Source organism: Heteronotia binoei, chromosome 2 (genome assembly GCF_032191835.1).
Source record: "Heteronotia binoei isolate CCM8104 ecotype False Entrance Well chromosome 2, APGP_CSIRO_Hbin_v1, whole genome shotgun sequence".
Classification (NCBI taxonomy): Eukaryota; Metazoa; Chordata; class Lepidosauria; order Squamata; family Gekkonidae; genus Heteronotia; species Heteronotia binoei.
The window spans coordinates 30,914,595-30,937,320 of NC_083224.1; the positions used below are offsets into that span (position 1 = coordinate 30,914,595).

General features: G+C 45.7%; 1 protein-coding gene across 1 annotated transcript in view; it reads right to left on the reverse strand.

The window, feature by feature from the left end:
- RBM38 (RNA binding motif protein 38) overlaps positions 1 to 22,726 on the reverse strand; it is a 52,111-nt gene that overhangs the window by 17,179 nt on the left and 12,206 nt on the right. The window contains exon 3 of the mRNA XM_060230745.1: positions 14,926 to 14,980. Within this exon, the coding sequence (XP_060086728.1) occupies positions 14,926 to 14,980 (55 nt within the window). The remainder of the gene's footprint in view (positions 1 to 14,925; positions 14,981 to 22,726) is intronic.

Sequence of the window (22,726 nt, forward strand, 5' to 3'; positions counted from 1 at the left end):
CTGGCCCCTGAAAAATCCAGAACAAAACCCAGAATCCATGTAAGCACCTTTTATTAGGGCCATTCAAAATGACAACGAACAGGTGCAGCAAATGGGCCACTGAACTCAGCTGCCACTGTTTTTTTCTCCCATTTTATGCTATGGGCAGAGCCAGGTATTTTTTTAACCTTTTCCGTTCTGAAGTGTTCTGCTTCACGGATGCCAAGTTAAGTCCCCTTTGCCAGCTGGCCAAGTTTCAACAGAAGCAGAGAGAAGGTTTACTTCAGAATTCCCTATCTCTCCCCCACCACCACCATGAGCTGGCACGTGAGGCACTTTGGAAGAGTGGCACAGCAACTGAAAGGGCAACCTGGAGACCTGTTTGGCAGTTTTCTTTTTAAAAAAAAAACATGTAACACAGGAAGTGGAGGAGGAGAGAACGGAGAAGAGAAACACCGATAGAGGGAGTGGCAGCAGAGGAAGCGGAGGGTGTGACACGTTACAGCCAAAGCTATACAACCACAGGGAAAAGATGAAAAGTTACGTTTCTTTTCTCGGATACAAACGCAGCATCTCTGGCCTAACTGAGATTATTCAAGCTTCTAAATTTACCCAGTTGCCCACTTTTTAGGCAGGAAATCATGGCCGCCAAACTGCTTCAAATGAGTGTGTTAAAAAAAATGTGTGCATGCGTTGTGGAGGAAATTACTATAGAGGAGTTACAGCTAGAGTTGCCAACCTGCAGGCCGTGGCTGGAAATCTCCTGGGATTACAACTGATCTCCAGGCAACAGAAATTAGTTCTCCTGGAGAAAATGGCCACTTTGAAAAATGGACTCTCAATGGCAAGGGGGCCAAACTGCGGCTCAGCAGCCACATGTGGCTCTTTCACACATATTGTGTGGCTCTTGAAGCCCTCACCACCCCGTTGTTCAGTGGCTTGGAGAATGCATTTAAAGTTACTTTCTTTCCACCTCTACCTCCCCCGTCTATTTCCTTCCTTCCCTCCCGGCTCAACCATCTGATGCTCTGAGCCTGCTCCAGCAGAGAGGGCGGGATATAAATAAAATGTGAATGAATGAATGAATGCTCAGGTCTTGCAGCTCTCAACCATCCGACTTTATTCTTTGTGGCTCTTACATTAAGCAAATTTGGCCACCCCTGCTCTATGGCATTATACCTCACTGAAATCCCATGCCTCTGCAAACCCCCCCCCCCCTCCCAAATCTCCAGCTATTTCCCAGCCTGGAGATGGCAATCCTATAACTCTATAGCAGAGAGTACATCTGTTGCACATAGAAGGTCCTAAATTCAAGTTCCCAATGACTCCGGTTAAACTGCTGGATGCGAGTCCAGTAGGAGAGTCCAGGAAGGGAAGGCAGCATGATATATCCCAATCTCATCAGATCTCGGCAGCTGAGTAGGGTTCGTATATGGAAGGGAGATCACGAAGAAGACTCTGCAGAGGAAAGCCAGGATAAACCACCTCAGTTGCTCACCTGCCTTGAAAAGCCCTTGCTGGAGTTGCTGTGAGCCAGCTGCAACTTCACCACGCTTTGCACACATAGAGTCCAGAATCCAGCTGTTCTACTGCAGACCAACAGGGCAACTCTTGGAAACTGGCTCCAATGAAAGAATCCCAAGTAAGAAAGTCTCTGCTTGAGACTTCCAAGAGCGACTAAAACTAGGCTAGGTTGACCAATGAACTAATTGCTGCTGTGTGGTCTATACTCCCGACACAATATATATGTGTGAGCTCTGCTGCACGGGGACTATACACATAAGATGGAGATTCTAACCAAGAGACCCAGGAAAGACAGAGAGTGCACATTTCTTCCCTCTCCAAAAAGAACCGCATTTCCAGCCAAAGCCCAGTTTGGCTTCAACCAGTCATCAGAATGGAAGCACCTGCACAGAGCTTGCTTCCTTCCCTCCTTGCCAGAAAGAACACATGGATAGGCAGCATGGTGTAGTGGCTAGAGTGTCAGGCTAGCTGGGTCTCTCAGATCCTCACTCTGCCATGGAAACTCACTGGGTGATCTTGAGCCAGTCAATGACTCTCAGCCTAATAGAAGACCTGCAAAGATCAATTCAGGCATTCTTGAGACATCTTCTGCACGGGTCCACTGGGTGAAGAAGATAGTGTCCTTGCAGGTACTGGATGAGGAAGAATGTGTCTTGCATGCATGCCCATGACATTTTGCTTTAGCTACCCCAAGCACTGATTTCTAAGGTCAAGTCTAGTGTAAATGTTTCTCCTTCTGGAGATACCTCAACAGGGTGAGGTCAAAAAAATAAAGTCTCAGGCTCCCATGAGAAGTTATGAGCAAGATCTCTGTGTAAGCAACCAGATTCATGCGTCTCCTGTTTACTGATCACAGAAAAGCAAAGTGGATTTCAAACGGATAGGTTTTCATTTTCATAGGTATTCCTGCAAGGCAGAAGTCCCCAAAGTGGTGATCAGTGAACACCTTTTCTGTGGCATACACCAAGTGCTTTTAGAACGTGGGCATGGCTAGATGGGGCTCTTGATCAGCACGGCTTTTGACTGGCTCTGTACATTAAAAGGCATCCTGTTAAACAGAGCTTCAACATTTCAGAGAGAAAAGGTACTAGTAGGCTGTGGTTACACATGCTAAATAATGCACTTTCAATGCACTTTCCAACTGGATTTTGCCAGTTCACACAGTAAAATCCAGTTGGAAAGTGCACTGAAAGTTGATTGGAAGTGCATTATTTAGGGTGTGCGAACGCAACCATAGTGTTATATACAACCTTGCTTCCTGACATTCTGTGGTTGGCTCCACCTCCTGTGGCAGCCATTTTGTGATTCTGCCCACTGCCTTGCATCAGAGTTCCAAAGGTTCCTGCAGTCCCCTAAAAGCTGGGGACTCCCGCTATGGAACAAAAAAGGCCCACGTTATATTTCTCAGTCCATCCCTATTTCCAAAGTTTGATGTTAGGATAAAGAACAAATCCCCATGAGAGCTCCAACTCAAATGGCTCCTGAGAGCTCTTATTCAAATGGCTGAGATACTACTGTGACAAGTTCCTTCAAACACAACAGTCTCCCCACAACAAAGCACCAAGAATATCTGTGGAGGGAGAAACATTATGTGGGGATGAGCTAGTGCCTACAGAATGCAAGGTGGGGTCCAGTCAAAGGACAGCAAGCTGCCATTATGATGTAAACATCAAAGAAGGCTTTCCTTGCAAGTTCCTGTTTTCATGGCTGTGCTTACAGAAATCTGCAGCTCAGAAAGTAACTCCTTTTTTTGGCGGGGGGGGGGGGGGGGTAGCTAAAAAAGCATTGACCAGAGGTTTCTAGATAAGGAGAAATAGAAACCACTGATCATCGGGTCAAATACTGATCTCCACTCCACTGAAACACATTTCAGCACAGTCAGGGCTGCAGGGAGGACGTGGAATGGATTTTCCATTGAGGTCTCCGGGCCCTATCTATCAGGGCACAGAGACCTTAATGGACGATCCATTCCACATTTTCCTTGCAGCTTGGGCAGCCCCAGAGCTTCAAAGAGTGAGAACGGGAAGGGGGGGGGAAGAAAAGAGCCCTGTGAGCCAGATTAAAGCCAGCTGGCCATCTGACACCAAGGCTGAGTCTGTGAACTTAGGCAGATCATGAGAAGTAGGGCAGGGGGAGGTACTTGTGATTTTCCTGCATTTTATAGGGGGTTGGATTTGATGACCCTGGAGTTCCTGGAAAGACTCTACAAATTCCTTAACAGGTATTTACTGCACCTGATTTTAAGGAAAGAACAGGACTGAATGATCGTGTGTGTGTTAGTTGCTGTGAAGTCGCCTGTGACTTAGGGCAACTCTACGAAGTAACCTCCAAAGCATCTTCTTGTTCATAGCCTTGCCCTAATCTTGCAAACTGAGGGCCATGGCTTCCTTGACTGAATCAATGAATCTTATAGCATCACAGATTTGGAAGGGGCCAGCCGAGGCATCTAATCAAAACTCAATGCAGGATCAGCCTAGACTAGCATCCCCGACAAGTCCAGTGGCTGCTTAAAGATTGCCAGTGAGGGGAAGCTCACAACCTCTCAATTCTACTGATGTACTACTCTTACTGTAAAAACAAAATCCTGTTGAGCCTTCCTCCTTTCCTGCTGCCTTCAGCTTTTCCTAACATAATTGTCTTTTCCAGTACATCTTCTCAAAGATGGAGACCAATTTTGTTACTACACCTTTAATCCTGGTTCAGCCCTGTCCCCAAACTGACATTCTACACTAGAATCAGAGAAACCAACTCTATGATTCTATACTTTTGGTGTAGAATGTCAGCACGGGGACAGGGCTAAACCAGAATTAAAGGTCTAGTGTGAAACTGGTCTGAGCCTGTGGCACTATCTATGCTGACCAATTTCCATTTTAGTTGCTAGCAGAGGAAAATGGACTGCAGCAGCGACTTTCAGTCAAGTCAGTGCTTTGGAAAACTCTGGTTTGGTTCTTGGAAACCACTGGAGGCTCCTCACTGAGAAGAGAATTACTGACAGATGAGTTATTTCCCGCCATTACAGATATTCCCTTGCAGTACACACTGCACATGAATACTGGGTGTGCCCCATAGCATGCACTCCCATTTGAGGCGATCTGTAAGGCCCAACATGCCTGGCCAGTGTCCCATACAAATAGGGCACACATCGAAAATAACCTCAGAGACCTCAACAGTAGCCAAGATGTGTCTACTTAACAGTGTTTGTTTCTCAGGTTTCTGGAATGTCTGCTGAGGTCCCATCAATCTGCTGCAGAATCTGAATATTGCAGTGGACTGGGGAGGGACTGTGGCTCTGTGGCACAGCATGTTTTTTTTAACCTTAAAAGGGATACTTGGTTGTCCAGAATCATACATTTCCAAAGCCCCAGTTGCTGGGATCCATCGTTCCCTGGCAGTTAGCTCAACCACCTTCCCTGCTTGGCTTTTTCAAACTCTCTTTGGGACTACGCAGTTATCTCCTGGCTTCCCACCCTCCCAGACCACGGCTGGGGATATTCTGGTTGCTGACGCTCCTTCCTTCCAACCCCAGCCTGGCACCTGCACTTTCCATATACCACCTGCTTCTCTGTCACCCATCAGTTTCCCCTGCCTTCCTGCCGCCGACCTTTGCAAAGCCTGAAACCAGTTTTGTCACCGCAAGCCAGGCTGTTGGCTGGCTCTCCGCCTTCATAGGCGAGCATTGTTCTTGCCGCTCCGGGGAAACGGTTGGGCCTGCTCTGCCGATTTCAAAAGGCGTTTCTGTGAGCAGCCAACAGCCTGGAGGTGGGCCAAGAGGAAGTCACTATTTGCCTCATTGTGCTTGTTGAAAGTCTGCTTTCGCCAAAGAGTGCAGAGGGTCGCTTGAGCTCTTAGGAGGCAGGCCGGGTTGGGAGGGAGGGATATGCCTGAAAGCCCACTTGTGAGTTTTGAGGGGGGGGGGGCGATGGATTTGAAGGTGGCTTTCCCATATTTAAGCCCAATGAAAGTCTGCAAGAACTTCTACCTGCAAGAACTTTGAGGGAGGAGGAAACTTCAAGCTATGGTTGTATTCCAGGAGGGCAAACAATCCTGCCACAATGACTGCATCCCCTGCCAAGAATGCAACTTTATGCATAATTTTTTTTTTCTGCCCTTATAAAGATCGAAGAAAGTTAAAAGAAAAGCTAGGGGGTGGGTTCTGTCTCAAATACATGGAGGGAAAGCAGCAATTTACATACGCACATGAAGCTGCCTTTATACCAAATTAGACCATGAATCCATCAAAGTCAATACTGTCTATACAGACTGGCAGCACCTCTTTCAGGCAGAGCATCCATTACTCTATTCTCATGGCTTTTTTTGGAGCAGGAAATCCTTTGCATATTAGGCCACACAGCCCTGATGTAGCCAGTCCTCCGACAGCTTACAGTAGGCTCTGTACTAAAAGCCCTGTAAGCTCTTGGAGGATTGGCTACATCAGAGATGCGTGGCCTAATATGCAAAGCAGTTCCTGTTACAAAAAAAGCCCTGCTTCTTCAACTGAAGATGCCAGGGATAGGACCCAAGACCTTCTGCAGCAAGTGTTTTGCCACTGAACCACAGACCTTCAAGTACCCTCACAAATAACACCTTGGGTGTGTGTTCCACACCCTGGGATCTGTACCAGGACAACACAGCACATGAAGCTGCCGTTGAGCAATGAGCAAAGACCACCAGGTAGCGAGATGGTGGAACTTTAGTAAATTTGTAGTCCACCTTGAGTATCGGTGAGAAGGAAGGGCTTTAAACGATGCATTTTCTGAAAATAATAATAGTTAGGGCTACATGAGACACTGGAAGTTCAGTGATCACAGGTACGTTCCTCTTCAAAAAAGCCATGGTGCAAATATATATCTCAGATTAAGACCTTCGTCTTTAAATGAATCTCCTTCCCTCAACCTAAAATGGCTGCTCAAAACTGCCATTTGCAGATACAAGCAACATCCAGGGCAGGACGAACAGCACTTCAGTGGAGGCCACTGCAGGTCAGGGAAATCGCCTTGAAGGGAGGGTGGAGCTTCAAATGAAGACTGAAGCTGGTGGTTCAGAGGTAAAGCATCTGCTTGGCGAGGAGGAGATTGGATTTATACCCAGCTCTTTACTTGGGAGTCCCAGAGCGGCTTACAGTCTCCCTGCCCTTCCCCACAACAGACACCCTGTGAGGTAAGTGGGGCTGAGAGAGCTCTGAGAGAACTGCTCTTGACAGAACAGCCCTGAGAGAACTTCTGACTGACGCAAGGTCATCCCAGCTGGCTGCATGTGGTGGAGTGGGGCATCAAACCCGGTTCTCCCAGGTAAGAGTCCACTCACTTAACCACTACACCAAACTGGCTGTCAGGTCCCAGGTCAAACCCTGGCACATCCCATCAGGTAGTGGACTGTGTGAAAGACTTTGACCTGAGACTCTGGACAATCACCACCAGTCAGAGAAGACAATATTAACCCTGATACACCAGTGATCTAATTTGTACAAGGTGTTTGTAGAAAAGCTACTGGGAGGGGTGTGTATGGAAAGGCAGAAAGGTTAAAGCTTCCCTCCCCCACTACTTCTCACTTCTAACTTATCTTTTCCCGTACCAACTCCACTTTAACAACAAACATGAAAACAAGACCCTCTGGTAGTTACATGCCTTCATATGCAAAAGTGATCACCTATGGTGTTTACTCTCAAGGGGTAGTCCAATTCAAGAAGAGGACAGGAGATTTATACCCCGCCCTTCTCTTTGAATCAAAGTCTCAGAGCGGCTTACAATCTCCTTTCCACACATTAGACACCCTGTGAGGTGGGTGTGGGGCTGAGAGAGCTCTCCCAGAAGCTGCCTTTTCAAGGACAACTCCTACGAGAGCTATGGCTAACCCAAGGCCATTCCAACAGCTGCAAGTGGAGAAGAATGGAATCAAACCCGGTTCTCCCAGATAAGAGTCCGCACACTTAACCACTACACCAAACAGACTCTCAGATGCTGACCAAGTATTCTGCTGTGGTGGTGATACTTTCACCATTGTCCTTCACGTGGAAATCCACATCATTTGTCCCCCCCCCCCACCTCTCTCAAAAGTGGAGGAGGGAGAGAATCCGGCCATCTGCTTAGATGTTCTATGTGGATTCTCACCTGAGTGATAAGGGGGGGGGGGGGCAGATGTCCATCCACCTCTTCACCACACACACACAGGAACATCAGCTCAGGTAAGTAGAGGAAAGATGGTGATGGAAAGCACCATCAAGTCACAACTGACTTATGGTGACCCCACAGGGTTTTCAAGGCAAGAGATATTTAGAGATGGTTTGCCATTGCCGGCCTCTGCGTTATGACCCTGGTAGTCCTTGGTGGTCTCCTATCCAAATACTGGCCGGGGCCTCTTCAGCTTCTGAGATCAAGGAACCAGAGAAATACCAGCCTGCGCATCAGAGGAATATCAGCAACTCCAATTTCCTGCAGACTGGACATCCTCTATTTAGAAATATTCTCTAACATCACACCCTGTGGAGGACTACTCGAAATCTTGGAGGGTTCTTTTTCTAGCAGGAACTCCTCTGCATATTAGGCCATACCCCCCTGATGTAGTCAATCCTCCAAGAGCTTAGAGGGCTCTTAGTACAGGGCCTGCTGTAAGCTCCAGGAGGACTGGCTACATCAGGGGGTGTGTGGCCTAATACGCAGAGGAACTCCTGCTGCAAAAAGAGCCTGAGAAGTATCAACTTGAAAAAGTCTTCAAGACATTCAGCAGTTGCTCCAATGAATCTCATTTTAAAGGTGGATTTGTGGTTTAAGAATATTTCTCAGTTTTGCCCAGTTTCGCTGCTGCCCACAAACATCTCTCTACGGCCAGATGGACTGACACTTTTTAAATATACACAAAGGGAGTTGGATAGTGATCCAATTTGTGCACATCTGCTGCATTTCAGAGCAGATTCTCACCAGACCCACAGTTAAAGTTCCAGCACAGTTTAACTGCATATCAGTCGGCTGTAGATATTGCAAGCACGGGTTTTCAGGATGGCTCCCAAAAACAACAGGAGAATCTCTGCAAAGATTTCTCATATGGAAGGAAAGACCTCCAATTTGTCAGAAAGTCATAACTGAACTATTTCCTTCATTCCTCCTTTGAAGCTCACAGACTTCAACCATCCCTGATATTTCTAGAAATAATAGATTGTTTAGAGCTGATTTCTAAAGGTTCGCTATAATCTGGAGGGGAATCCACATAGTATCCATGCAGCTTTAATTTAAGCAGCCAATCTAACTAACTGGAGGGGGAAAACCTTATTCTTTTCTCCTGACTATGCTACAGACTGAGCTGAAAGGCCTCCCCCTTTGCACTCTTTTCTGGTGTTATATTTTAAGCTCCCAAGTATACACTTTGGAATCATTAGAGCATAACAGAGCATCTTGTGAAAAAGGAGACAGCTATGAAATGTGGAAGACTGCAGCAATGGACAGGCTTCTAAATAACAGACCTAAAGGACACTGAAGAAAGCTGTTGGGGAAGAGGGGAAGTGGGCAGACCCATGGACGTAGATGCACATAACACATATTCCCTAAACTTTCCAGGACAGGAAATGGGATCAAGCTAGTACAGGGGACTCCAACGTGATGCCACTGGCGTCACAGTGCTTGCCAACATCTTTTCTGGCATCCACCAAGAGTTTTTAGAAAGCAGGCAGGGCCAAGTGGGGCTTGTGCCAGCAAGGCTTCTGATTGGCTGTGCAGATTTTTAAAACCACTGCTTTGGCAGCAACTGCCACTTTAGCACGTAGATCTTCACTGTGTGAGCCGCAACAGCCATTTTATGGCTGGCTCCACCTCCTGTGGCAGCCATTTTGTGGCCGGGCCCACCACACCGTGTCAGAATTCCAAAGGCGCCTACAAAAGGTTGAGGACCCCCAATCTAGTGTTTTCCAATAAACGGACAATGTGAACTCTGCTTTTAGTTTTTAAAAAGGGGAGGGCAGATTGCTTTCTTTAACTCACATGTCTGCATTCACTTACACAAAAATCTGGAGGTCCACATTCATGCACCATGCAAACTTGCAATATTTCTTTTTAAAGGTCGTGGGGTGCTCAAGGAATATCAACTGCCCAAGTCATGTTGCTTGGAAAAGCACCTGATTTGAAACTGGCCTCGCTGCTTGTTGTCATGAGCATTTGGGTGATTTTGCGCTGCGTTCACCAGCCTGCGATATATATATATTCTCCCCCCCACTCCCACTTTCCTGCTTCTCCTGGATCCTGTCTCTTAGTAACCAATACATAATTTATAACATTCAGTGCCATGTGAGCATGCTCAGTGAAGCCTGGGTGGCTTTCTACTAGTGAAACAGATGCCCCAGAAACTAGAACATTAATAGCCTAGACTGGCAAGCCCTATCAACATGAATTGTTTCATGCTCTAAGGTGCACAAAGGAAAACACAGAGACCACCATAAAACCCTTCCACGACACATGCAAAACTAGTTTTCCGCAATGTGCAGCAAAAACAAATGTTCACCAAGATTCTTGCTGATATACAGAAAAAGAGCTCTGCTGGATCAGGCCGAGCATCTGGGACTTTGAACCTCCTGAATACAACAGGGCACACCTGAATATAGTAGGGTGCATCTGCCCACCCCTCCACTGCACTGAGAAGCTGGGGATGAAACCACACGGTTCATGGAAGTGTACGCAATGGCATTTTTAGAAGAAGGGGAAACTGGCAAGCAGCATTGATGGGAAAGTTGCTGGGGTGGAGGCAGAATTTGAAATAGGGAAACAGGAGGAAGGGAAAGCGTTACATATTTACCCATCATAAGAAAATAAGAGATGCCATGTTGGATCAGGCCAATGACTGATCTGGTCCAACACTCTGTCACATTGTGGCCAAGAAACCAAGTGCTGTCAGGAGATCTACCAGTAGGGCCAGGATGCTAGAAGCCCTCCCACTGTTCCCCCCCACCCCAAGCCCCAGACAGAGAGTACCATCTATACCTTCTGCTGGTATACCACTGATGGACCTCTGCTCCATATGTTTATCCAATCCCCTCTTGAAGCTGTCTATGCATGCAGCTGCCACCACCTCCTGTGGCAGTGAATTCCACGCGTTAAATCAGTCCTTGGTGAAGAAGTACTTCCTTCTATCAGTTCTAACCTTACTGCTCAGCAATTACATTGAGTGTCCATGAATTCTTGTACTGTGAGAAAGGGAGAAAAGTACTTCTTTCTCTGCCTTCTCTGTCCCATGCATAATCTTGTAAACCTCCGTCAACCTCCCCCAGCAAGGAAGCAAGGGAAGCAACGTGTAAGGTAAAGTGTGCCACTGAGTAGGTATTTTCAGTGCAAGGAATAAGCAGAGGTGGTTGGCCACTGCCTTCCTCAGCATAGCAACCCCAAGCTTCCTTGGTGGTCTCCCATTCAAGTATGGACCCCACCAGGGCTTTTTTTGAGCAGGAACACACAGGAACGCAGTTCCAGCTGGCCTGGTGTCAGGGGGTGTGGCTTAATATGCAAAGGAGTTTCTGCTAGGCTTTTTCTGGGCAAAAAAGCTCTGGACCCCACTTAGCTTCTAAGCTTTGGCAAGATCAGGCCAGTCTTGGGGCTGCAAAGGCAATGGAATCTAATTAAAGTTATCTTCAAAGGCCAACAGGAGGCTGGCACATACCTCCCGTTAGGTGTAAAGATGCTGCTGAAATTGGCATCCCTGTGGCGACTTTTCCACCCCATAGCAAATACACTCGAATACTCTGATTGTCGCGAAGGTCGCTCTCTGCACGTTGTGGGCTGCCAGGTGATGGGCCCTTCCCTTCGAACATGCACTGGCAACTCTCAGTGTGATGGCAGCAACCCATGTGGCAGAAGCGAACATTAAAGCTGGGCGTGGAAAACAAGACACTGGGATGTGGTTTGCAATGGTACCAGCAGGGCCACAGGGGTATGAGCTCCAAGACCCATGGAAATCAACGTGAAACTAGACAGAGGACTGCACACCGCCAGGAAGACAATTTTGTCAGCGGCCTTCGTTTCCTTCCTCCTTCCGCCCTGTCGTTTTCGACATCACACGGGGCCGGGGGGGGGGGGCCTTCCTTGTCAGTAGGCTTGCATTTTTTACAAGCTGCACATTCGATAAGCTGCAAAGTCCTCCCTGCCTGCAGGCCAGTCTGTTGTCAACAACGTTGTGCATATCATACTGTCATCTATTCACAATGGAAGTAAACAGTCCTCCTCTCTGGTATGCGGTCTGCCATTCCTGTGTACAGAAGCGTTGGGAAAGCCCAGGTTGCTCAAGAAAGTTAGCTAAGCAACAAAGTCCTTGAAGAAACCTGGACAAAGGCTTCTGACCTAAACTCACCGAGTTAACCACCCTGTTAGGACTTACACAGTTGCAATGGTGGGCCTCTTCTCCCTCTGAAGCTGCGCATGGATATCTGTTCTTACGTCCTGTGTGACCTCGGCACTTGCAAGTGTTCCTTTCTACTACTCAGTTGGGATATTTATGAAGATTCCATGACATCATAACAGAAGAGTTAGCAGACCTGGAATTCTGCCAGAGAGACAGCAGTCTGTTTCTGGCCTATGTATTTGATAGTGAACTGTGGATAAAGACTGCTGTGGGGGCGGAATCTATCCATTTTTCATTCTACACATTCAGTGGTTGCTTTCTGCAGAGCCCTCTCCGCTATGGGCCCATCACCTACAGAAGGGGTGGCCAAACTTGCTTAATGTGAGAGCCACATCGAATAAATGTCGGATGTCTGAGAGCCACAAGGCACAAACATGAGATGTTGAAGGAAGGAAGGAAGGAAGGAAGGAAGGAAGGAAGGAAGGAAGGAAGGAAGGAAGGAAGGAAGGAAGGAAGGAAGGAAGGAAGGAAGGAAGGAAGGAAGGAAGGAAGTGGATGGGTGGAGAGAGGATGGAAAGAAAGCAACTTTAACTTTAAATGTATTCTCCAAGCTGCTGGCTGGTTTGGCTTGGAGAAGTAACTTAAAGAAACAAATGCCTTCTCTGTGCTGGCTGATGGGGTAGCAGGGGCTTCAAGAGCCACACAACATGTGTGAAAGAGCCATATGTGGCTCCCGAGCCACAGTTTAGCCACCCCTGACCTACAGACTTCTAGCTCTCTGAACCAGGACTAAGTCACTTCTGTCCTGGACACTGGCTGGCACAATGTGACAATGAAATAATGCACAGAGGTTTTCAATTATATGACAGCAAACTTAATATCCATAGCGCAACTAACAATCCTTTGGGGAGGAGAAGCAATAATTCTTTTTAAGGGTAGTTTATTTCTCAAAATAGCCTATGCAGACCTACGTTGTTCTTATGGGACTACAGAGGAAGTGACATTTTTAAGGAATGGAGGATTTTGACAGGAAGACAGCAGACATAAGAGTTACAACATTCTCAACAGGGTTTGTGTTATTGATTTCAACAAGCCACAATAGGCTTTCTAACCAAAGAAGCCTCTGCTTTGCGCTCCCCACCCCCCCACATACCTAATGCTCTTTGTTGCGCTTCTTTAGGCCTTTCCCCTCTCCCTAGCATTCGGCATTAGTTAGCTGTAAGGAAAACAATGCGTTTTCAAAAAAACACACCACAAAGGCAGTGGGGCTCACTGTTTAGACAACACCACCTTGTTAGTTCTCTAGACACATGAACTCGATGCCTCTGGGTAAGCCAGAGCCGGACGGCTGGAAAAGAAAGGCCGGTTTGTGCGTGGAGTGCCGGAGAAGAGATTAAATATTAATTCTTCTTGACAAAGGCGTGGGGTGGGGGCTACAGGACTCCCACACATTGTCCCTTCAAAACCAGCAGTGTTCCAAAGCTTTCTCATGAAAAAAAGGGGGGGGGGGGAGAGAGACCCGTTTTTTCCTTGCAAAAGTTTCAAACAAAACTCCGATCTACATTCACATTAAAAAGGGTACTTTTTTTAAAACAGAAAGAAAAAAGAAGGAACTGCATCAATCATTAAATAGTTAAATGAAGATAGTATGACAGTCCCTATTGTTCAGAGAGAGAACACTTCTCTTTTCCAGAGCAGCTGCCAGGTCCTATTAGAAGGAGAAAAAGGGGATCTTTTTGGACTGGGGAGGGGATGGTTTCTGCTATTGAAAGTGGAAGACAATGGTTCGCCTTTGTGGACCCCTCGAGCCCCGTCTAACATCTGTCCGGAATCAATTTTTGACCTAAAGTTTCTTTCACTGAATATTAGGCTTGGCAATCCAACGGCAGCTTGCTGTTAAGGGGCCAGGATTTTCTTACACGTGGGACAAAGCGGAGGGAAAGCCGCACCTCCGAATGAGGCCCCAAATATATGGATGAGGGTTGTGCAGAAGCATTGCCCTGCTCAAGAGTTAACTTAGGAGGGCTGCATTGGGCAGGCGCTCACAGAGGCCCTTGGTAGTTACACACTGATGTTCTGGCACAGTTCCCATTCAGTTCCACGAAGCCTGAGGGAGAGAACCTTCCAGAGCAACGGTGGCTCAAAGCAGAAGGTTCCGGAGAATTGTGCCAGTGCTTCGAACAGGAGGAAGAGACACCAGATACTGTCCATAAAACACCCCACCCCCAAATTTCATTTGCATGCATGAACTATGGCAGGAAGCCTCCCATTCTCCTTGCCTGCTGCAAATTATGCAAAACTGAACTATTCAGGAGGGTTTTTCTGTGCAGGTAATAAAGTTCCACTGGACAAAAGAGTTCATAAACTTACTTAGATAAATGATTGAGACTGTGGTCTATACTGCTGTGCATAGCTTACTGTAAGCAGAATCCTATTTTGGAATTTCTGTACCACTTAATGTGTCATGTAAACACTTATGCTATGCTTTACTACCTTCTTGTGGTTCCAGGCTCCTAAAAATCCTAATGCATTGGTTACCGGATGTTCCATTTTGTCAACTGTACTGACTCACTATACATAATCCACCTTCAGCCCCTGTGAGAAAGGCAGACTACAAATAACATAAACAAATAAAAAATATGTAAACATAACTATGCCATGTTCCACACGGGCCCAATGCCCCAATGAAGAGAACTTCTCACCTCAAACGTGTGAGCTTAAAGAGGGTCCCACACAGACCTTCCTTCCCTGTAGAAGCCATTTTGACCGGGGGCAGAGGCGAGAGGATAAACAGAGAAACACTGCTCTATTGAGCAATTCTGGGACCCACACATGTGCAAACACTGCAAGGGATTATGGGTCGTGATTGCAGTTTGATGACGGTGTAACATAGTTTAAGTAACAATGAACTGAGAACCCATAGACAAGCTTTATAGAGAGACATAAGAGTACGAGAAAACCTTGTCAAAACTGCCGAGTCTTTGCTTACTGCCTCAATTTGACAATTCTGTGTTGTTGTGTGTGTGTGTGTGTGTGTTTTTTTTTGGGGGGGGGGTGTTAAAGCAATTTGAAACCAACCAATCTGAGCATTAATTAACAAAAAACTCCACTTACCCAAAGGGTCTCTGAATGAGCGCTGGGTGTAACTGCTGTACCCCCAAAGCAAAACCTAAGAGGAAAAATTGGTAAACACAATATTAGGTTACACTGTGCCACATCCTACAGGGTTGCCAACTTCCAGGTGGTAGCTGGAAACCTCTTGTTATTACAACTGATCTCCAGGCAACAGAGATCAGTTCACCTGGAGAAAATGACTGCTTTAGAAGTTCAACTCTATGGCGCTATGCCCCAAATCCCATGTTCCTCATGTTCTACCTCCCAAATTTCCAGGTATTTCTCAACCTGGAGTTGGCAACTCTATTAAGAATGAAAGTGGTCCAATGATATTGAAGTGCATAAATTCAAGGCTCAGTAATCACACACTTTCTACATGAGACTCAGAATCAGGTGTTGCTGTTCACGCTGTTGAACCTGCAAGATTGCAGTGAGAAGACTGTAATGCACTTTGTCCCAAAAGGAAATGGGAGGCTATAAAAATCCAAATAGATTATACGACTGAAGACCAACAGAAAACGTTCATGATTTGTCTTGTGTCCCTGCATTACATTTCACCTGTATCTGAAGAAGCAAGCAGTGACTCATGAAAGCTCATACCCTACCACAAATTTTGTCAGTCTTTAAGGTGCTACTGGACTCACCATTGTATTTTTAAATATATATATTTTTTAAAAAGTCTAGATTTTCAAGTTCTACTTTGGAACTTTCAATACAGCTTGCTATTTTTAAGAAAGTATTTAAAATTCCTTTGTAATAGATATTTTTGCAAGAAAGGGGGAAAAAACACATTATTCTTACCAAAACAGGATGCAGACAAAAAGCCTCAAGATCATGGCTTGGAACTTCTTTTCTCTCTCCCACTCCTCCCCTTCCTTTCTTGTTAAAAACCCTGATGAGGAGCACTGGAAAATTTGAAAGCTTGCCCATTGTTCTGTGCCATTTTGATGGGCCTTAATAAAAAGTATTTCATGGTTTGTTTTAGGGGAATGGCTGTGGCTCAGTGGTAGAGCATCTGTTTGGCATACAGAAGGTCTTAGGTTCAATCCCCTGTGCCTCCATTTAAAGGGATCATATAGTTGGTGATGTGAAAGACCTCTGCATGAGGCTGAGACCCTGGAGAGCCACCGCCAGTCTGAGTAGACAAAACTGACCTTGATGGACCACTGGTCTGATTCAGTATAAAGCAGCTTCATGTGTCCATGTGATCAAACTCGTTTCAAGGATTTTCTAATGGATAAATATGGCTTCTTGGAATCGCCACCTTGACAAAGGAATTATCTTTCTATAATATTTGTTCAGAAGGGTCTTTGTATCCACCCCAAAATCCTATGTTCTTTTACATCACTTCTCCTGTTCTGCCCCTAAGTGCTGCAGACACGTACACGCACATCTTGGAAAGCCAGTCTTCGCTCTTGGAATTTTGTCTCCTCGTAAAAACAAGTTATGCTGTGTGTTTTTCAGCTGTAATTCCCCAAATTTAGAGCACACACACACACACACAAAAAGCTATAACATTTCAAGTCTTCTTTTTCTCTTGGACTGTTTTAGAAACAACCTGCCAACCCCACTGCTGTTGTGCAACAGTTGTACTGCTGTCAGTCTTCACAGAAACTGTCCTACTCCCAATATTTAGCTCCTGTGCACAACTTTAGTTTCTCAGTATTCTAATTTCCAGCCATTAATTCTAACTGATTAAGTACAGTTCACTATCTGCCACTGTTTTATTGTCTTCCTCTTTTTAAACCCCTCCTTGGATGTAAAATGTCGCTGTATTTCCCCCTTCCCCCCACACAGTTGTAGAACTGCTATTAGTGCTACAGTGATAAGAAATTTCCTTCTTCCCTGTGCTCTGTAGCCTATGTTCTATCAGGAACAATTTCCCCTAGTCTGAGAAATCTGTTTATACTTCCAGGGACCGTCTTTCAAACAGGGTCTATATCATTTACAAAGGGTTAGGGTGAATTCACTCCCCTCCCCTCCACTCACACACACAAAAAACCCCCCAGACAAACCAAACAACCTCAATATTTGTCCAAACTTCACAGACATTATTCATTCAGCACATGGCATCCTGTTACCAGTCCACATTCCAGCAACTTCATTTATGCTTCTGAACATACAGGTTCATATAAACGAAGATCCAGGGCACTTCATCTTCAAGTAAAAGTGTCAACTGTCTCCCCCCCACCCACCCTCCACAGTTTTTTCTGAAGTCTCTAAAATGTTCACGTTACTTTACCAAATGGCAACCAAACTCATGAGAACTAATTCCTGGGCTTGGCTGGGTAGTACATACACATTTTGATCAGTGTGACTCTTCTTTAGTCCTGACCTGGATGATCACAGAATCATAGAGCTGGAAGGGACCTCCACCAGAGTCATCTAGTCCAAACCCCTGCACAATGCAGGAAACCCACAAATACCAACCCCAATGTCTACTCAGACCTTTGCAAATGTCTAACCCTTTGCAAATGTCAATGTCTACTAACCCTTTGCAAATGATGCCGGCTAGCCTGATCTCATGAGATCTCAGACGCCAAGTAGGATAAGCCCTAGTCAGTACTGGGAACACCAAGGAGGTTTGGGGTTGCTAGGCAGAGGCAGGCAATGGCAAACCACCTCTGAATGTCTCTTGCCTTGAAAACATTCTGAAGTTGCCATAAATTGGATGCAGCTTGAGGACACTTCCCACCACTACCAAATCCCTTTTCCCCACCTACACGCTGCCTTCATCTGCCACCACTTATTCTCAGGAATCTTCTACCTGTACATGCACAGCACAAATGAAGTTTCCTGTTGGGGACTTTATCTAAAATACAAGGAATTTTCAGGACAATCCCATAGACCCAATTCCTGGCCTCTCCACAAGCCAACACCAGCTTTCTCTGCTTTTGCATATGGGGAAGCCCCTTTCTGAACAGACTAAGTAATATAACAAACACAGCAGTGTGTCATATAAACCCCATTTCAAATGTATTAGGGTGGTTTAAACAGAAAACGGCCAGTGATTTTGGCTTATATTTTTAAGAAACAGGGTTTGTAATGACGTTTGAGTTTGATTCAGTTGTCAGTAAAACCTGAGCACCAAACCAGGACCTGTCAATAGAATCATAGAGTTGGAAGGGACCCCCAGGGTCATCTAGTCCAGCCTCCTACACAATGCAGGAAACTTACAAATACACGCCCCCCCACCCCGGTAAATTCACAGGATCAGCTTTGTCATCAGATGGCCATTTAGCCTCTTTTAAAAACCTCCAAGGAAGGAGAGCCCACCATCTCCCAAGGAAGCCTGTTCCACTGAGGAACTGCTCTAATGAGCTGGAAGTTCTTCCTAATTGTAAGCCGATTTCTGATTTAATTTCAACTCAGTGGTTCTGGTTCTACCTTCTGGGGCAACAGAAAATCATAATGGAGGCCTGAACACACTCTATATTTTATGCATGTGCATGGTATAATATACTATAACTGTACAATTACATCAACTTTTATTAGTTATGGACTTTTATGAATTGTTTGCTGGTCTATGACCTTTATAAATACATTCATTCATTCATTCCCTCCCTCCTCCTCCTCCAGTGTACAGATTCCCTCCTCTCTTCTCTGTTACAATCTAGCCAAAGTTTGGAGAAGGGCCATGGCTCAGAGGCAGAGCATCTGCTTGGCATGCAGAAGGTCCCAGGATCAATACCAGCATCTCCAGTTAAAGGACTGGGTAGCAGGTGATGTGAAAGATCTCCATCTAAAGTCATGAGAGCTGCTGCCGGTCTGAGAAAACAGTTGGTCTGTGATAGATCAATGGCCTGATTCAGGATAAGGTGGCTTCATGCATGTTCATGTATCCCAATAAGGGAGTGACCCCTATTGCTAAACTGTAACCAGCTGCTGCAATGTCTACACTGGACCAAAGTCTTAAAAATGAATCCATTTACTTCCTATCAAACATATGAAGCTGTCTTATATTGAATCAGACCCTTGATCCATCAAAGTCAGTATTGTCTACTCAGACTGGCAGAAGCTCTCCAAGGTCTAAGGTGGAGGTTTTTCACACCTATTTGCCTGGACCTTTTTTAGCTGGAGATGCCAGGGACTGAACCTGGGACCTTCTGCTTACAAAGCAGATGTTCTACTACTGAGCCACCGTCCCTCCCCTAAACATCCCTGAACAGTAACAACTTTGGTTGGGAGCAGGCAAAGAAAGAATATGTGGCTTTTGAGGTCATGCGTTATCAATATTACACTCCAAGTCATGTATTTATTGTTATCAGCTTCCTGCAGGATCCAGAAAATTAATTACAAGAGATGCTATTCTGTTTCTCACTAGGATCATTCATAGAACCCGCCTGGGTAATCTTGTACTCCAGTTTTCTGCCCTCGGCTTACTCAAGATCTATCTGCCCAGTTTTCAAAATTATTGATATGTATGGCTGTACCAGCCAAAAAAAGCATGAAATTTTTACTTTGTCTCATGAAGAAATGCTATTCCACCCAGTAATTGAAGTCATTACTTCTGGAAACTATGGCCCAGTTCCAAGCATTCTTCACAAAAAAATGAGCCCAATGAGTCCACTGGGGATTTCCTTCCTAGTCAGCAGGACTCTCAAATAAATATAAACAGGGTTGCAGTCTCAAGTCATCCAATTTAGTTGCCTTACTCAGCGACTTTGCACGTTTACAGTGAGAATGAAATCTTCCTTTCACACCATCCCCAGTGACATAAAAGTATGCATTTACATCATTTGTACCCCTCTTTTCTCCCCAGAGGGGACCCAAAGAAGATTAGATTGTTCTCTCTTCCATTTTATCCTCACAGCAACCCTGTGAGGTAGGTTAGGCTGAAAGTATGCCATTGGTCCAACGATAAGAACATAAGAGAACCCATGTTGGATCAGGCCAATGGCCCATCCAGTCCAACACTCTGTGTCACAGTAGCCAAAAAACCAGGCACCATCAGGAGGTCCATCAGTGGAGCCAGGACACTAGAAGGATCAAAGGCTCCTGAGTAAACTTAGCAGTCATGGGATAGGAGGACGGGGTCTCTTATGGATTAAAAACTCATTACATGACAGGAAGCGAAGAGTAGGAATCAATGGACAGTTCTCACAATGGAGGGAAATAAACAGTGAGGTCCCACAAGGATTGCTGTTGGGGTTAGTACCATTTAATTTATTCATAAATGATCTGGAATGAATGGAGGGCAGCATAGCGGCCAAGTTTGCAGATGACAGACAATTATTCAGGATGGTGAAAATCAAGGCTAACTGTGAAGAGCTCCAAGAGGACCTCCATAAACTAGGTGAGTGGGTGACAATGCGACAAATGAAGCTGCAGTGCTATTAAGTGTGATGTGATACATGTTAGGACAAAAAAAGCCACAGTTTCAAGCATAGGCTAACGGGATCTGAACCTGCCAAAACTGATAGGGAAGAAGATCTTGGGGTTGTAGTGGGTAGCTCAATGAAAGCATCAACTCTGTGTGCTACAATGGTGAAATAGGAAAATCACAGCCAATAGAATCCAAAACAGAACAAGAAACTGTGGGTAGGGCACAAACCAAAACTACTGAACAAACTTCTTCTACAGCATATAAATATAGTCAGAATAAGCTAAATCAGTGTTAGGGATTGAGAATAAAACAGCTGATATTATAGTACTCCTACATAGATCTATGATGCAGCCTCATTTGGAATACTTTGTACAGTCCTGGGCACTGTATCTTGAAAAGGGCTGTAGAGAGCTGGGAAAAGTAGAAGAGGGCAACCAAGACAGGAGGTTGGAGTACCCTCCCTATGAGGAAAGGCTGAAGAATCTGGAACTTTTCAAGTTTAGCAAAGAGACGGGGATGGGGTGGGGGGAGACATGATAGAAGTTTATAAAATCATGCAGGGGTGCAAAGAGTTGACAAAGAAATTTTTCTTCCTCTCCTCAAATACTAGAACTCCAGAGCATCCAATGAAGCCGATGGGCAGAAGTCCAGGATGGATAAAAGGAGACACTACTTTACAGTGGTAGAATTTGCTGTCTGAGGATGTAGAGATGCAGTAAACAGCTTTGAAAGGGGATTAGATAGATATGGAGGATAATTCTATCAATGGCTACTAGCCATAGTGACTGAGGGGAACCTCCAACGTTCAGAGGCATTAAACCTCTGAATCCCAGAGCCAGGAGGCAACACTGGGGAAAGGCCTCTATGCTCTCGTCAGCCCTCCAAAGGAACTGGTTGCCCACTGTATGAGGCAGGATGCTGGACAAGATGGGCTTTCTCATGTTCTTACAACACCCAGCGATCTTCCATGGCATAGTGGAGGTTATAGTACACCACATGATGCTGGTTTAAGCAGTCCTCTAATGCAAAATGGCACACGGACTACATAACTAACGAGCTCTGGAGAATGATACCCATTTGACCAGAAACTCGGCACAGTAGCCAACCAACAGATTCAAATTCCCTCCCAACCGTAACAGATCACTACGTTCCCATGGGCCAGCAAGAGTGCTGAGACTACAAAGGGAGGTGACAACAAGTGTGTTGCTCTGAGTCCTTGGGAGGAAGGGAAGGATAAAAATATAACGAACAAGACCATTTGCTTGCTTGGTTATATGTAAGTCGTCAGTGAATGGCTATCAGCCAAAGAAGGGCTGGGTATAAAATGAGGGATTCAGTCATGCAAACTCACTATGCTGTAGCAACCCCATCATTTGAAGCTTCAGGACTTAGCTTGTTGGATATTTCATGCAAGAGGATCTGGGAGGGAAAGGGTTAAGAGAATGCTCTGTCACTCACGTACACTTGGCTGGTTGGCCAGTGTGAGACAGGATGCTGGATTAGATGGACCACTGGTTTGATCCAGCAGAGCTCTTCTTATGTTCTTAAGGTGTGCATTCTGATTGGGGTTGCCAACGGAGAAAAATGACTTGTCCCTTTAGCATGTATGAGAATGGGCAGCTGAAGCTCTCAACATCACTTGGTCAATAACATCTAACTGAAGCTCCCTTAAAAGGATGGGACACCGCTCCCCCAACTCCTCTCCAGACAACCTTAGTGCAACATTTTGCTTATCCTGATTAGCAGAAAATGCCCCGAGGCCAAAACTGAAAAGTTGTTGTTTGTGGTGTACTCTGTTGTGGTGTGTCCCAGACACCTCTGTGAGTGTTGCTGACTAACAAAAGTACCCCAGTCTGCTCGGCATCATCCTGGTTTCCATCCCTGGGCCTCATGGAACATTTAGCAATGCCTTCTGTTGGGAAGCACTGGCAGGTGGCAATCAGGGAGAAGGCCTTCTCAGTCATAGCACCGAAACTTGAACTCTCTCCCCAGGGAAGAAGAAGACTGCAGACTTATACCCTACCCTTCCCTCTGAATCAGAGACTCAGAGCGACTTACAATGTCCTTTATCATCTTCCTCCACAACAGACACCCTGTGAGGTGGGTGGGGCTGAGAGGGCTCTCACAGCAGCGCCCTTTCAAGGACAGCTCCTGCGAGAGCTACAGCTGACCCAAGCCCATTCTAGCAGCTGCAAATAGAGGAGTGGGAAATCAAACCCAGTTCTCCGCACACAAAACCACTACACCAAACTGGCTCCCATTCAACTCGTTCTGGCCACCTTCCACTGGTGGGTGAAGACTTTTTGTTTGCTTGTTTCATTTGGCATTCTCTCAGTGACCCCTCCTTTGTACCCAAAGTTTTAATTGCTGTTTTTGGTTTTGGTTGACTTTCCCTCCACGATCCCCTCTTCCTAACCAGTGTTTCAAACTGTTGTTTTTATGTTTTGTTTGGATTTTAACCGTTTTAAATTTTTA